Source organism: Leucopleurus acutus, assembly GCF_964270905.1.
Source record: "Leucopleurus acutus genome assembly, chromosome: 3".
Taxonomy (NCBI): domain Eukaryota; kingdom Metazoa; phylum Chordata; class Mammalia; order Artiodactyla; family Delphinidae; genus Leucopleurus; species Leucopleurus acutus.
The window spans coordinates 58,239,258-58,256,488 of record NC_139145.1 but is presented as its reverse complement, the minus strand read 5'-3'; the positions used below and the strand labels follow the sequence as shown (position 1 = coordinate 58,256,488).

The 17,231-nt window shown below is 44.6% G+C and overlaps 3 protein-coding genes across 3 annotated transcripts; all 3 read left to right on the top strand.

Moving 5' to 3' along the window:
- Positions 1 to 664: 664 nt before the first annotated feature.
- On the top strand, positions 665 to 3,190 carry LOC309960223 (protocadherin gamma-A4-like; the record flags this gene model as incomplete). The annotated part of the gene is made up of 1 exon (XM_082836879.1): positions 665 to 3,190. Exon 1 carries the CDS (start codon positions 743 to 745, stop codon positions 3,188 to 3,190), a length of 2,448 nt encoding a protein of 815 aa, XP_082693005.1. The 5' UTR covers positions 665 to 742.
- A 4,955-nt stretch (positions 3,191 to 8,145) lies between these two features.
- Positions 8,146 to 11,814, top strand: LOC309958903 (protocadherin gamma-B2-like; the record flags this gene model as incomplete). Its single annotated transcript, XM_082835030.1, has 2 exons — positions 8,146 to 10,601; positions 11,805 to 11,814. The coding sequence occupies 2 exons, from the start codon at positions 8,146 to 8,148 to the stop codon at positions 11,812 to 11,814; spliced, it is 2,466 nt and encodes an 821-aa protein (XP_082691156.1).
- An 848-nt stretch (positions 11,815 to 12,662) lies between these two features.
- Positions 12,663 to 15,547, top strand: LOC309960196 (protocadherin gamma-A5-like). The gene has a single exon (XM_082836857.1). The coding sequence runs from the start codon at positions 12,678 to 12,680 to the stop codon at positions 15,228 to 15,230; it is 2,553 nt and encodes an 850-aa protein (XP_082692983.1). The 5' UTR covers positions 12,663 to 12,677; the 3' UTR covers positions 15,231 to 15,547.
- Positions 15,548 to 17,231: the final 1,684 nt, after the last annotated feature.

Genomic DNA, 17,231 nt, shown 5'->3' with positions numbered 1-17,231 from the left:
GCCAAGCCCATTTGCACAGGGGTAAGGCTAACTCTTTGAACAGTAGATATTTTCTTACAAGGGAATTGAAAATTTGCCCCAGATTCTAAAGGGTCAACCCATGTGAGAATACTTATTTCTGCATAGGTTGGGACTGGAGCCCAGACCTGTCTTTTCATCCATTTATTCTTTCAGTCTTCAAGTATAACCTTGTTCCTGGGAGGGATAAATATGTCCCTTATGCAATACACAGTAGTGAAATTGGGCTATGAGAATAAATAATGCAAAAACTTAAAAAGAGGTAGAAAAATTCTTACCAAAAAAAAAATTGTCTCTGAGAAAATAAATTATTTTATAAGTCTTATTGTACAGGAATCTTTGGATCACTTCTGGATTTTCATTGCAAATTGAACAGCAGGTGTTTGACTTTTATCATTTTGGGGAAGAATAGAATAGGGCAAAGAAATGGTGTACGCAAGTGATACTTTATTTACCAAGAATAGACTGCAGTAACAGGTTAGGACTCTGAGTGTCGCTGTTCACCAATCGGGGGAAGAAAAGAACCAGGAAATTAATACAAACCACAAGATTTCTGCATTACAAAGCACTAGCTCTGGGGCTTTAGAAAGCTTCGAACTGGACCCCCGAGAGCGCCAGCATCCAACGGTGAAAGCACATTATCTTGGACCCTGAAGGTCCTTGGAATCCTCAGGCCTCCACCAAGGGAACACCCACGAGCAAGCTATTCCGCCGCGGGGCTGTAATGGCGGCTTCTCCTTATTGCCCAGACTGCAGCCGGCTGATCGGGATCTGCGTTCTCTTGGGGGCCCTGTGGGAAATCCGGGCCGAACATATCCTCTACTCGGTGCCTGAGGAGCTGGAGAACGGCTCCTTCGTGGGCAACATCGCCAAGGACCTGGGGCTGGAGCCCTGGGAGCTGGCGGAGCGCGGAGTCCGCATCGTCTCCAGAGGTAGGACGCAGCTTTTTGCTCTGAACCTGCGAAGCGGCAGCTTGGTCACTGCGGGCAGGATAGACCGGGAGGAGCTCTGTGACAGATCTCCAAAGTGTGTAGTAAACCTGGAGATTTTCCTAGAGGACAACGTGAAGATTTTTGGAGTAGAAGTGGAAATAATCGATGTTAATGATAACGCGCCCAACTTTGGGGCAGAGCAAAGGGAAATAAAAGTAGCTGAAAATGAAAATCCTGGGACAAGATTTCCTCTTCCTGAAGCTTTTGATCCGGATATAGGGATAAACTCTCTGCAGGGTTACCAGCTCAGCTCGAATGGTCACTTCTCTCTGGATGTGCAAAGAGGAGCTGATGGGATTAAGTACCCTGAGCTCGTGCTGGAGCGCGCCCTGGACCGCGAGGAAGAGGCGGTTCACCATCTCGTTCTCACCGCCTTCGACGGAGGCGACCGGGTTCACTCTGGCACTGCCAGGATTCATGTAACACTTATGGATACCAACGACAATGCCCCAGTATTCACTCAGCCCGAGTACCATGTGAGTGTGCAGGAGAACGTGCCGGTGGGCTCCAGGCTACTCACAGTAAAAGCCACTGATACAGATGAAGGAGCCAATGGAGAAGTCACATATTCTTTCCGGAAAGTAAGAGATAAAATATCCCAGCTATTCCACTTGAATTCTCTGACGGGGGACATAACAATATTGGGGGATCTGGATTATGAGGACTCTGGGTTCTATGATATAGATGTAGAAGCCCATGATGGACCTGGTCTCCGAGCCAGAAGTAAGGTACTGGTGACAATTCTGGATGTAAATGACAATGCCCCAGAAGTCACAGTTACATCTCTCACCAGCTCTATTCAAGAAACTTCTTCCCCAGGCACGGTAATTGCACTTTTCAATGTGCATGACAGTGATTCAGGAGAGAATGGCCTTGTCACATGTTCTATTCCAGATAATCTGCCATTCACACTTGAAAAGACCTTTGGAAATTATCATCGGTTGTTGACACACAGGACTCTGGATAGGGAAGAAGTCTCAGAATATAACATCACTGTAACTGCCACTGACCACGGAACTCCACCATTGTTTACAGAAACACACATCTCACTGAACGTGGCAGACGTCAATGACAACCCACCTGCCTTCCCTCAAGCTTCCTACTTGGCCTACATTCCAGAAAACAATCCTAGGGGAGCTTCTATCTTCTCTGTGACGGCCCATGACCCTGACAGTAACGAGAACTCAATGGTCACTTACTCTCTGGCTGAGGACAAGCTGCAGGGGGCGCCTCTCTCCTCCTATGTCTCTATCAACTCTGACACAGGTGTATTGTATGCTCTGCGCTCCTTTGACTATGAACAGGTTAGAGACCTGCAGCTACTTGTGACAGCCAGCGACAGCGGGGACCCTCCACTCAGCAGCAACGTGTCACTGGACATATTCGTGCTGGACCAGAACGACAACACACCTGAGATTCTGTACCCCGCCCTCCCCACCGACGGTTCCACGGGTGTGGAGCTGGCACCCCGCTCCGCAGAGCCCGGCTACCTGGTGACCAAGGTGGTGGCTGTGGACAGAGACTCGGGCCAGAACGCCTGGCTGTCCTACCGCCTGCTCAAGGCCAGCGAGCCGGGACTCTTCGCGGTGGGGCTGCACACGGGCGAGGTGCGCACAGCGCGGGCCCTGCTGGACAGAGACGCGCTCAAGCAGAGCCTGGTGGTGGCGGTCCAGGACCACGGCCAGCCCCCTCTCTCCGCCACAGTCACACTCACGGTGGTCGTGGCTGACAGCATCCCAGACGTCCTGACTGACCTAGGCAGCCTGAAGCCCTCAGCGGACCCTAATGACTCGGGCCTCACGCTGTACCTAGTGGTGGCGGTGGCCGCCGTCTCCTGCGTCTTCCTCGCATTTATCATCGTGCTGCTGGCGCTCAGACTGCGGCGCTGGCACATGTCGCATCTGCTCCAGGCTTCAGGCAGCAGGTTGGCCAGCGTGCCCGCCTCCCACTTTGTGGGCGTGGACGGGGTGCGGGCTTTCCTGCAGACCTATTCCCACGAGGTCTCGCTCACCGCGGACTCGCGGGGGAGTCACGTGATCTTCCCGCAGCCCAACTACGCGGACACGCTCATCAGCCAGGAGAGCTGTGAGAAAAGTGGGCCTCTCCTGATACCTCAAGATTTACCTGAAAGAAAAGGAGAACCCAGTCTTCAACAGGTGAGTCAGATCTTGCCACACTGAAACGTAGGCAGAGAGCTGCATAAATGTCTCCAATTACATATAAAAGACACTTCTTTTTTAGTATTCTTTAAAGTGCTTTAAAGTGGAACGGCAAATGATCCTTCAATAATGATAAATAACAGTTACTACGCCTAATAGTTATTGATTACTTATCCTTTGTAATCTTCATTCAGTTATAGTTTCAGCAGCAATTTCTTAAGTTTATACTTCTAACCCTCTCACGTCTTTATTTTTTATTATTTTTTAACATCTTTATTGGAGTATAATTGCTTTACAATGGTGTGTTAGTTTATGCTTTATAACAAAGTGAATCAGTTATACATATACATATGTTCCCATATCTGTTCCCTCTTGTGTCTCCCTCCCTCCCACTCTCCCTATCCCACCCCTCTAGGTGGTCACAAAGCACTGAGCTGATCTCCCTGTGCTGTGTGGCTGCTTCTCACTAGCTATCTATATTACGTTTCGTAGTGTATATATGACCATGCCACTCTCTCACTTTGTCACAGCTTACCCTTCCCCCTCCCCATATCCTCAAGTCCATTCTCTATGTCTGCGTCCTTATTCCTGTCCTGCCCCTAGGTTCTTCATAACCTTTTTTTATTTTTTGAGTCCATAGATATGTGTTAGCATACGGTATTTTTCTCTTTCTGACTTAACTTCACTCTGTATGACAGACTCTAGGTCCATCCACCTCACTACAAATAACTCAATTTCGTTTCTTTTTATGGTTGAGTAATATTCTGTTGTATATATGTGCCACATCTTCTTTATCCATTCATCTGTCGATGGACACTTAGGTTGTTTCCATGTCCTGGCTATTGTAAATAGTGCTGCAATGAACATTGTCATACATGACTCTTTTTGAATTATGGTTTTCTCAGGGTATATGCCCAGTAGTAGGATTGCTGGGTCATATGGTAGTTCTATTTTTAGTTTTTTAAGGAACCTCCATACTGTTCTCCGTAGTGGCTGTATCAATTTACATTCCCACCAACAGTGCAAGAGGGTTCCCTTTTATCCACACCCTCTCCCGCATTTATTGTTTGTAGATTTTTTGGTGGTGGCCATGCTGACTGGTGTGAGGTGATAACCTCATTGTAGTTTTGATTTGCATTTCTCTAATGATGTGTGATGTTGAGCACTCTTTCATGTGTTTGTTGGCAATCTGTATATCTTCTTTGGAGAAATGTCTATTTAGGTCTTCTGCCCATTTTTGGATTGGGTTGTTTGATTTTTTGAGACTGAGGTGCATGAGCTGCTTGTATATTTTGGAGATTAATCCTTTGTCAGTTGCTTTGTTTGCAAATATTTTCTCCCATTCTGAGCGTTGTCTTTTCATCTTGTTTATGGTTTCCTTTGCTGTGCAAAAGCTTTTAAGATTCATTAGGTCCCATTTGTTTATTTTTGTTTTTATTTCCATTTCTCTAGGAGGTGGGTCAAAAAGAATCTTGCTGTGGTTTATGTCATAGAGTTTTCTGCCTATGTTTTCCTCTAGAGTTTTGTAGTGTCTGGCCTTACATTTAGGTCTTTAATCCATTTTGAGCTTATTTTTGTGTATGGTGTTAGGGAGTGTTCTAATTTCATTCTTTTACATGTGGCTGTCCAGTTTTCCCAGCACCATTTATTGAAGAGGCTGTCTTCTCTCCATTGTATATTCTTGCCTCCTTTATCAAAAATAAGGTGACCAGGACCTCCCTGGTGGTGCAATGGTTAAGAATCTGCCTGCCAATGCAGGAGACACGGGTTTGAGCCCTGGTCCAGGAAGATCCCACATGCCGCGGAGCAGCTAAGCCTGTGTGCCACAACTACTGAAGCCTGCGTGCCTAGAGCCTGTGCTCTGCAACAAGAGAAGCCACTGCAGTGAGAAGCCCATGCACCACAACGAAGAGTAGCCCCCGCTCACCACAACTAGAGGAAGCCCGTGTGCAGCAGCGAAGACCCAACGCAGCCAAAAATAAAAAATAAAATAAATTAAAAAAAAATAAGTTGACCATATGTTCGTGGGTTTATCTCTGGGCTTTCTGTCCTGTTCCGTTGATCTATATTTCTGTTTTTGTGCCAGTGCTGTACTTTCTTGATTACTGTAGCTTTGTAGTGTAGTCTGAAGTCCAGGAGCCTGATTCCTCCAGCTCTGTTTTTCTTTCTCAGGATTGCTTTGGCTATTCAGGGTCTTTTGTGTTTCCATACAAATTGTGACATTTTGGTTCTAGTTCTGTGAAAAATGCCATTGGTAGTTTTATAGGGGTTGCAATGAATCTGTAATTGCTTTGGGTAGTATAGTCATTTTCACAATGTTGATTCTTCCAATCCTAAAACGTGGTATATCTCTCCATCTATTTGTATGATCTTTAATTTCTTTCATCAGTGTCTTATAGTTTTCTGCATACAGTCTTTGGCCTCCTTAGGTAGGTTTATTCCTAGGTATTTCTTTATTTTTGTTGCAGTGGTAAATGGGAGTGTTTCCTTAATTTCTCTTTCAGATTTTTCATCATTGGTGTATAGGAATGTGAGAGATTTCTGTGCATTAATTTTGTATCCTGCTACTTTACCAAATTCATTGCTTAGCTCTTGTAGTTTTCTGGTAGCATCTTTTAGTATTCTCTATGTATAGTATCATGTCATCTGCAAACAGTGACAGCTTTACTTCTTCTTTTCCGATTTGAATTCCTTCTATTTCTTTTTCTTCTCTGCTGCCTCTCACGTCTGTAAAGCCATTTTCCTTTAGGCATTACTGAAAGGATAGATTAGAATTGTGAAGTAATTCACAATTATTAAGGAGGCAATTGTGTATATTTATATTAAAGCATTCTCCCTTATGAAGCTGTTGTTTTGTCTGGACTGAGTATTTTAAAATTTCCTCTTTTTACACCCTAATGTACTTTGCTTGAAATTTACTTTTCTTTCCTTTGGGATAGGTATTTTCCATTATGATTAAACAATGGCAATTTATAAATATTGGGGAATATACTTAACATTTAGATATAACTTTAACAGGGATAGTTTCTCAACTGGATTGGTACATTTCATATATTGTGTTGTTGCAGTTTGTGAGATGCACCAACTGACTATGTGTGATTCCTCTGGTGCACTTCTGTGATTACCAAAAATGTTGCCCATTTAATTTCACTCATATTTAATAGCTTGCAGGTGTGATTTTAATAATTTCTGAATTACCTATTATGGTATCACTATGAGACCCTTTTTGATTTCTGAGGAAAACATAACTTTTAAAAATCTTTCCTTTTTCATCTTGGGAGCCTCTTATACAGGTTGGGTGACTTAGATTCTAAACTGATATGATTTATGCTATTTAGTAAGAAGGTCTCAGCCCTGGTCCCAAAAATTGCTCATAGGTATCTCTGTCACCGTTGGGCTCTGGGATGATATGACTTGGGGAAAATATTCATGAATGTCTAGGACTGCAAAAATTAGTGAACTTTGGATACCTGGAAATTGTAGCAATAGTTTGTGGACTATGCCTCAATTCAGCTTAAGAAGGAGAGTTTGAGTTTCTAAATGCCTTTGTCTTCATGGGAAATTGTGGTGCAATACATAGAGTAAAACAGGAATGTGGTATGATACAACTAGCTGGCATGAGGAGAGGAAAGAGAAAATAATAAATGAATATTGAGAAACAAATCATATCTGAGGATAGATCATTTAAAATGCTGAAGCTTTAAAATATAATTTGGAAATATCAATTGTCTTGAAACTGTGACAGACATATTTGCATGCTGGCATTAAGAATACATTCCAGAATCAGAGTGATATATATTTTTTAAATGCCTAGGAGGGCAGTAGATAATTTATAACTAATATCACATGGAAATACATTTTTGTTTGAGTGGACACTGGGTTTCTTTTAGAAAGTAATATTTCTGGTTAAATAAATTGCACAATTATATGATGGGCTACTACATAGCCATAAGAAATTAAAAATGGGAAACCTTTTTATGTACTGTTAGAATATGTTATCTTCAAGATATAATGAGTTATATATACACTACTATGTATAAAATAGGTAACTAATGAGAACCTACTGTACAGCACAGGGAACTCTACTCAATGCTTGGTGGTGACCTAAATGAGAAGAAAATCCAAAAAAAGAGGGTATATGTATACGTATAGCTGATTCACTTTGCTGTACAGCAGAAACTAACACAACATTGTAAAGCAACTATACTCCAATAAAAATTAATTTAATAAAATAAAATGCACCAAAGTCTTATAGCTCAGATTTCAAGGAAACTCAATAGAAGTTTCCTCAAATTGGATGACAATCAAAAAAATTACATTTTATTACTAACAAATGGTTGAGAATTTAAAAGAAACATCTGCAAACTGTCAAAAACTAAAAAGCAAATTTCCATCAATTAAAAAAAAGATATAATGAGTGAAAAAAGCAAGATGCAAAACATAGTGTATTGTATACTTTTGTGTCTAAAACGGGGGGAGAATATTTTTAGAAATCTGATGAACTCTACAAAACATACTAATGGAATGATACACAAAAAACATAGCACTCATTTCTCCTGGGAGAAATATGTTGTTGAAAGCAGAGAGGGAGAGCCTATGAAATATGCCATATGTGCCTTCTGAATTTCGAACTGTATGAATGTATACCTATTTAAAAACAAATAAATACTCCTTGTAAATCCCCCCCCCAAAAAAGAGAAAACAAAAATCGTTCCTTGCAAAACATTTACAAGTCATTAGTGCAGTTTCTGGGGAAAACCTCTGGGCGTCGCTGTAGGTCAAAAGAAGGAAGAGATCATAATCAGAGACGCATTTGGGAACCTCTGAAAGGGTAACTTCCTGCTCAAACAAACCACACAAGGGAGGCCAGTACAGGTTTGGATAGTGGAAACGAAAGCAGGAAAAGTGACCCTATCCCGGATTTTGCTTATTCCTCCTCCCGACCAAGGAGCGGAGCAGCAGTGGAGGGAGACAGGATGAGGCCGAGCGCAGAGAGGAGCGGCCGAGCGCGGTGGCGGCAGGTACTGTTGCCCTTCCTGCTGTCTTTGTTCCGCGGGGCTCTCCCAGACCAAATTCGCTACTCAATTCCCGAGGAGCTGGCCAAGAACTCGGTGGTAGGAAACCTCGCCAAGGATCTGGGGCTCAGTGTCCGGGACTTGCCGGCCCGGAAGTTGCGGGTTACCGCGGAGAAGGAATATTTTATTGTAAACCCTGAGAGCGGGGACTTACTTGTGAGTGATAGAATAGACCGAGAGCAGATTTGTGGGAAGAAGCCTCTGTGCATTCTGGATTTCGATACTGTCGCTGAAAACCCACTAAATATTTTCCATGTATCAGTAATAGTACAGGATATAAATGACAACACTCCGCTATTCAAACAGAGTAAGATTGACTTAAAAATTGGAGAATCCACTAAGCCAGGTAAAACATTTCCACTAGACCCGGCGCTGGATTTGGATGCTGGTCCTAATTCACTGCAAAGATACAACCTTAATGAAAATGAGCACTTTGATCTCACAGAGAAACAGACTCCAGATGGACGTAAATATCCTGAGTTGATTCTGAAACATTCTCTGGACAGAGAAGAGCAGAATTTTCATCATCTGGTCCTGACAGCTGTAGACGGTGGGGACCCACCCCAAAGTGGCACCACCCAAATCCAAATCCAAGTCACAGATGCCAACGATAATCCCCCAGTGTTCAGCCAGGACGTGTACAGGGTCAGCCTGCAAGAGGGTGTGCCCCCTGGCTTCTTAGTGCTTCAACTGACAGCCACCGACCAGGACGAGGGCGTCAACGCAGAGATCATCTACTCCTTTCATAATGTGGATGAACAAGTGGAACGATTTTTTAACTTAGACAGAAGAACAGGAGAAATCACGACAAAGGATGATTTTGATTTTGAAATCGCTAGTAGTTACACTCTCACTATAGAAGCGAAAGATCCTGGAGATCTAGCAGCCCATTGCAGTGTCCAAGTCGAAATTCTCGATGAGAATGATTGTGCACCAGAAGTGATTGTGACTTCAATATTTACTCCCCTACCAGAGGATTCACCACCAGGAACAGTGATCGCCTTGATAAAAACAAGAGATAGAGACTCTGGAGAAAATGGAGAAGTTTACTGCCAAATCTTGGGAAAGGCCGACTTTATATTGAAATCTTACTCGAAGAACTATTACAAGCTAGTGACAGACAGGACCCTGGACCGGGAGGAGATCCCAGAATACAACGTCACTATAATGGCCACCGACAGAGGCAAGCAGCCCCTCTCCTCTAGTAAAAGCATCACTCTGCGCCTCGCAGATGTCAACGACAACGCTCCAGTTTTCCACCAGGCCTCCTACGTGGTCCACGTGGCAGAAAACAACCCGCCTGGAGCCTCCATCGCCCAAGTTAGCGCTTCAGATCCAGACTTGGGGCCCAACGGCCAAGTCTCCTACTCCATCGTGGCCAGCGACCTGGAGCCGCGCGCGCTGTCGTCCTACGTGTCCGTGAGCGCACAGAGCGGCGTGGTGTTCGCGCAGCGCGCCTTCGACCACGAGCAGCTGCGCGCCTTCGAGCTGACGCTGCAGGCCCGCGACCACGGCTCGCCCGCGCTCAGCACCAACGTGAGCCTGCGCGTGCTGGTGGGCGACCGCAACGACAACGCGCCCAGGGTGCTGTACCCGGCGCTAGGGCCCGACGGTTCGGCGCTCTTCGACACGGTGCCGCGCGCCGCGCAGCCCGGCTACCTGGTCACCAAGGTGGTGGCGGTGGACGCCGACTCTGGACACAACGCCTGGCTGTCCTACCACGTGCTGCAGGCCAGCGAGCCCGGACTCTTCAGCGTGGGGCTGCGCACGGGCGAGGTGCGCACGGCGCGGGCCCTGGGCGACAGGGACGCGGCCCGCCAGCGCCTGCTGGTTGCTGTGCGCGATGGGGGACAGCCGCCCCTCTCGGCCACCGCCACGCTGCTCCTGGTTTTCGCGGACAGCCTTCAGGAGGCGCTGCCGGACCTCAGTGACCACTCTGAGCCCACTGACCCCCAAGCTGAGCTGCAGTTTTACTTGGTGGTGGCCTTGGCCTTGATCTCGGTGCTCTTCCTCCTCGCGGTGATTCTGGCGGTAGCCCTACACCTTCGACACTCCTCCAGACCCGCTGCCTGGGGCTGCTTTCAGCCTGGTGTCTGTGTCAAGTCTGGACCCGTGGTTCCCCCCAACAACAGTGAGGGAACATTGCCCTATTCCTACAATCTGTGTGTTGCCTCACAATCAGCTAAGGCAGAATTTAATTTTCTCAGCGTCACCCCAGAAATGGCTCCCCCTCAGGATCTCCTCTGCGAAGATGCCTCTTGGGTGCCAAGTAGTAATCATGGAGATGCTGGGGTCCCATTTGCCTCAGGTACTATTTTAAAGGTGAGCTCTAATTTAATTCACTTTTTTACCTTGCGGTTTCAATGTTTATTAACAAATCTCCTAACCGGAGTAGAAGTCTTCAATTCATATTTTATTTTGTGGCTAGAATTTAGGTGGTTTTCTGCCTTACATATCATAATCATATTTAAACAAATCTTTGACATAGGTTTTCTATCTGACAGGTATGATTTATTTAACATAGTTACAAGCTTTTACTTCATAAAATACTTCTTTTTCTTCCTCATCTTTACATTCCTTCCCTCTGAAAGTTTATTACTGTTGAGACCTTAAGCTATTCCTTTTTCCTTCAGGGTCTTTATATTAGTTTTATTAATTTTAGTTGCACTTCCTTTTAGAATTATAGTACTTAAGAGTAAAGAGAGGGCTTCCCTGGTGGCGCAGTGCTTGAGAGTCCACCTGCTGATGCAGGGGACGCGGGTTTGTGCCCCTGGTCCGGGAGGATCCCACATGCGGCGGAGCAGCTGGGCCCGTGAGCCATGGCCGCTGAGCCTGCACGTCCGGAGCCTGTGCTCCACAATGGGAGAGGCTGCAGCAGTGAGAGGCCCGCGTACCGCAAAAAAAAAAAAAAAAAAAAAAAAAGAGTAAAGAGAGCTCTCCATCTCACTAGTTTGGGAAACTGGGAACCAAAGAAAGGAAGAATTTTACTCAATGTCATGGCCTGTCAACAGCAGAGCATGGGTAGGACTGACATGAACACCAGCACTGTTCGTATCTTTACAAGCTAAGTGTCTTGGGATCCCAGATCTATTTTAAAAGGTTGTGAAAAGTTTGAGGTATGCAGTGTCTGCTATTAAGAGTGTGTTTAATAAATGGGAGAAATCTTTCTCTCTCAGGCACAATAACAAATTGCTCTTGTGAAAAATTGTACATTGAGAAAAATTTTGCAACCTATTCTCACATTGCTTCCTTAAAACTTTATTTTTTGAATTTTCTAGGTATAGATGTAAAACATCTTTATTTTCTTTATTTTCCTATAAAGGTGTCATTAAGTAAAAATTGCTTCTCTCAATGGACTCTCTGAAATGTCCGCTTTTTTTTTTTTAGTCATGAGGCATTTCTTTTTCTGCTACCATATAAAGGTGATAACATTAAATATCTGTCTTAACATAGAGAGGCCACTCACTGCCTGCTCAATGATAAGTATCTGGACTTGTTTTTCTGTAAGGGTGATGAACTAAAGCCCTTTCTGCCATAGTCACTCTACTGATTTTCCCCAGGTGTCTGTAACTGTAAAACATCTAATTCCAATTTAGACATGGTAATAGGAAAATATAAATAATGCATAGTTAATCCGACTCAAACTCTCCGTCTGATATAGTGTGGTTGCCATGTTCTTAGTGTGAAAATCTTGAAACTTTCTTGAAGACCTCACAAGTAACAAAAAGCAAAAAAAAAAAAAAGTCCCTTTATTTCTTCTGCATATGACAGCTAATGCAATTTGCATAATTCAGTAGGCCTTTTTTCAAAGGTCTACTGAGAGCTAGAATTGTTTTCTTGGCATTCTTATATACAAACGGGCATGTTTTCATAAATATATCCTAATTAAAAAGTGAAATCTTTAAACCGCAAAAGAATACTGATGTCCTAATTAAATGGACTCAATATAGGTAAGAGGTAATTAAAGGGCATAGGTTCAATGGCACAGTAAATAAAACTTTTCTAAAGAAGTAAAAAATAATCTAATAATTACATTAGTCTCAGAATTAAGCTTGTGGAAGTCTTTTGCTATTTTAGAATTAAATCTTATTTAAATATAAGGAATGTCACGTGGTAATATATTAAGGATACAGAAAATTATTAGAAATAAAATATAATTAAACATATTTGAAATCAAAACAGAATTGGTGTAGTAACTGGTTAGGACTCTGAGCGTCGCTGTTCACCAAAGTGGGAAAGAAGCTGCCGCTGATGCGATCAGACTCTGTTCCTTCCGCACTAAGCACGCGCAGACCAGACAAGCTCCTGGGAAAAGCCGCCCACCTGCGCCCCTCTCCCATTTCCGCAAGGGAATGTGTTCCCCTTGGCTTTAGAGAAGTAAGGAAACAGCAGATTGGAACCAGGACTAAGAGAAAACTGGTCAGAGAGAGGCAATGGCGGATCCACTGAGGGGTTGGGGCTGCAGAGAGCTGTTCCTGCTCTCCATGCTGCTGGGGACGCTGTGGGGAGCCGGGGCCGGGCAGATCCGCTACTCGGTGCCAGAGGAACTGGATAAAGACTCCTTCGTGGGCAACATCGCCAAGGACCTGGGGCTGGAGCCCCGGGAGCTGGCGGAGCGGGGAGTCCGCATCGTCTCCAGAGGTAGGACGCAGCTCTTTGCTCTGAACCCGCGAAGCGGCAGCTTGGTCACCGCGGGCAGGATAGACCGGGAGGAGCTCTGCGCTCAGAGCGCGCGGTGTCTGCTGAGTTTTAACATCTTGGTTGAGAGTAAAATGAAAATGTATGGGGTAGAAGTAGAAATAATCGATATTAATGACAACTTCCCGCGTTTCCGGGATGAGGAAGTAAAAGTAAAAGTTAATGAAAATGCGGCTGTGGGAACGCCGTTAGTACTTCCCTTTGCTCGAGATGCCGATGTGGGTGTGAACTCCCTCCAGAGTTACCAGCTCAGCTCCAATATGCACTTCTCTTTGGCCGCGAAAAGCGACACAGATGGACAGAAATATCCAGAGCTGGTACTGGAACAGCCGTTGGACCGCGAGAAAGTAGCTGTTCACGACCTCCTACTCACAGCTTTAGATGGCGGAGACCCCGTACTCTCTGGTACCACGCACATCCGCGTGATGGTCCTCGATGCAAACGATAACGCGCCCCTGTTCACTCAATCCGAGTATAGAGTGAGTGTTCCAGAGAACATAGCTCTCGGCACTCGGCTGCTCACACTAACCGCCACGGATCCAGATGAGGGAATAAATGGGAAATTGACCTACTCTTTTCGCAATGAAGAAGACAAAATTTCAGAGACTTTCCAACTTGATTCCAACTTGGGTGAAATCTCAACTCTGCAATCACTGGATTACGAAGAATCCAGATTCTATCACATGGAAGTGGTAGCTCAGGATGGAGGTTCTCTTCTTGCCAGCGCTAAGGTACTAATCACAGTTCAGGACGTGAATGACAATGTGCCTGAAGTGATCCTCACCTCTCTCTCCAGTTCCATCTCTGAAGACTGTCTTCCCGGAACGATAATTGCTCTGTTTAGCGTACATGATGGTGATTCTGGAGAGAATGGTGAGATTTCATGTTCTATTCCCAGGAACTTGCCTTTTAAATTGGAAAAGTCAGTTGATAATTACTATCACTTACTGACAACAGGAGCCCTGGACAGAGAAGAGATCTCAGATTACAACATCACAGTAACTGTCACTGACTGTGGAAATCCACCACTGTCTACAGAAAACCACATCTCCCTGAAAGTGACAGACATCAATGACAACCCTCCCGTTTTCCCTCACACCTTATACTACACCTACATCCCAGAAAACAACCCCAGAGGCATCTCGATCTTCTCTGTGAACGCCCATGACCCCGACAGCGGCAACAACGCCCAGGTCACTTACTCTCTGGCTGAGAACAAATTTCAGGGAACGCCTCTATCATCCTGCGTCTCCATTAACTCTGACACTGGAGTCCTGTATGCACTGTGCTCTTTCGACTATGAGCAGGTTAGAGAACTGCAGCTGTGGGTGACAGCCAGTGACAGTGGGGACCCTCCACTCAGCAGCAACGTGTCTCTGAGCCTGTTCATCCTGGACCAGAACGACAACACACCTGAGATTCTGTACCCCGCCCTCCCCACCGACGGTTCCACCGGTGTGGAGCTGGCACCCCGCTCTGCAGAGCCCGGCTACCTGGTGACCAAGGTGGTGGCTGTGGACAGAGACTCAGGCCAGAACGCCTGGCTGTCCTACCGCCTGCTCAAGGCCAGCGATCCAGGACTCTTCGCGTTGGGGCTGCACACGGGCGAGTTGCACACAGCGCGGGCCCTGCTGGACAGAGACGCGCTCAAGCAGACCCTGGTGGTGGCTGTCCAGGACCACGGCCAGCCCCCTCTCTCGGCCACCGTCACGCTCACGGTGGCTGTGGCTGATAGCATCCCAGATGTGCTGGCGGACTTGGGCAACCTCAAACCCTCCGCCGACCCTGAGGACTCGAGCCTCACGCTGTACCTAGTGGTGGCGGTGGCCGCGGTCTCCTGCGTCTTCCTTGCATTTGTCATCGCGCTGCTGGCGCTCAGACTGCGGCGCTGGCACAGGTCGCGCGTGCTGCAGGCTTCCGTCAGTGGGTTGGCCGGCGCGCCCGCCTCTCACTTTGTGGGCGTGGACGGGGTGCGGGCTTTCCTGCAGACGTATTCGCACGAGGCCTGGCTCACCGCGGACTCGCGGGGGAGTCACGTGATCTTCCCGCAGCCCAACTACGCGGACACACTCATCAGCCAGGAGAGCTGTGAGAAAAGCGAGCCTCTCCTGATATCTGAGAAGATAAACGCAAAGGAAACAGAGCTAGGAGTTGTTCAGGTGAGTTTTCTTTTTTCTGTAACTATGTTTGGAGCATTTTCTTCATTTGTTTCCATCATTTTTCTGCCCCATTCAAAATCGGTTAAGTACGTAAATAGTGAATCATTCTTTGCTCTATTTACAGATTAACTTGATTTGATAATTGATGCTTTCTCCGTTTGTTTTCAAATTATATTTTGTTTTTAATGTCTTTTTTCTATAATATGTGGATATTTTAGAAACTATAGCTGATATCCATAGGCTTAAGTGAAACAAGTTTTTTTTTACATCTTTATTAGAGTATAATTGCTTTACAATGGTGTGTTAGTTTATGCTTTATAACAAAGTGAATCAGTTATACATATACATATGTTCCCATATCTCTTCCCTCTTGCGTCTCCCTCCCTCCCACCCTCCCTATCCCACCCCTCCAGGCGGTCACAAAGCACCGAGCTGATCTCCCTGTGCTATGCGGCTGCTTCCCACTAGCTATCTACCTTACGTTTGGTAGTGTATATATGTCCATGCCTCTCTCTCGCTTTGTCACAGCTTACCCTTCCCCCTCCCCATATCCTCAAGCCCATTCTCTAGTAGGTCTGTGTCTTTATTCCTGTCTTACCTCTAGGTTCTTCGTGACATTTTTTTTTCTTAGATTCCATATACATGTGTTAGCATACGGTATTTGTCTTTCTCTTTCTCACTTACTTCACTCTGTATGACAGACTCTAGGTCCATCCACCTCATTACAAATAGGTCAATTTCGTTTCTTTTTATGGCTGAGTAATATTCTATTGTATATATGTGCCACGTCTTATTTATCCATTCATCCGATGATGGACACTTAGGTTGTTTCCATCTCCGGGCTATTGTAAGTAGAGCTGCAATGAACATTTTGGTACATAACTCTTTTTGAATTACGGTTTTCTCGGGGTATATGCCCAGTAGTGGGATTGCTGGGTCATATGGTAGTTCTATTTGTAGTTTTTTAAGGAAGCTCCAAGTATTTTAAAAGAAAGTGGTTATACATAATCACTTTATCCAAAGGCTTTCTTATACCAGAACTGTTTGTTAATAGAAGAGTTGTTTGATTAGAACATCCAAATTGTTAGATGTAATGTTCTCTTTTGAATATTTGCCTAAACACCAATAGCACATATGTTTTGGAGAAAGTATTGTGCAGTATTGGTATTTTAGTACCTGCTGTTTTTGTAAGGGTACTAATAATTTGCATAAATCAGTGGAAGAATATAGAAAACTTCTGCGTGATCAGTATCAGAAAGACAGATTAAATTTATAGTGATGATAATGTCTGTGGCATTCTGAAATCTGGAAAGTTTGGGTTAACCCATGTAATAATTGGACATGTGTAATTGTTTAGAGAAGAAATCAAAGGATCCTTTGAATTATGCTTTAGAATAAATTCTGTGATGCAGTTTAAAATCGCCAAATAATTAGACACCAGTTCATTAAATACATATATACCATACACCTGGCATCTTCTGGTTACACATAACCCCTCCACTTTTCAGAATCAATATTGACCTGAATGTTTGCATTTCTGCAAGTGCAGCTACAATTCTGCTTTATTAGAAGAGTTTAAGATTTGTATTTGGAAAATCAATTCAACTGATGAAATAAAGTAAGGCAGGACAAGAAAAATTAAGGATAAAATTCTCTGTGTTTGTTTGGGCCTCCTCCCTCCCTAATGTGCAGTGTACATCTATATTACACATTAACCAGAGCTCCTCAGAAATGAGAATGCCTGCTTGACTGTATTTTTTCTTTCAATATTTTTTCTTTCTCCTGATGCTGGCGCTGTAACTTCTTAAAAGAATAGTGTTCTTTCCCAGCTCTGTAGAGGGTCACGGTGACTTTCTGCTCACTTTGTACATACTTACCTGGACTATGTATCCTTGGTGAACTTTACACAGAATATCAGTATATCATTTTGATAAACGATCCTTTGTCTCAAAAATGTATTTGACTGTGCCTTCAAATTCTAACAGGCAGAGCAGTCCTCAGAGCTTTCTGAGAAGCTGCTTCCTGGGTTATCATCCTCAGTTCAGCTCAAATAAAATTCCCTTTTTTTCCTCTTAACTTGATAGTTAATTAAAGTTTCACTGACACGACTTTAAAATGGTTTGGAAATTT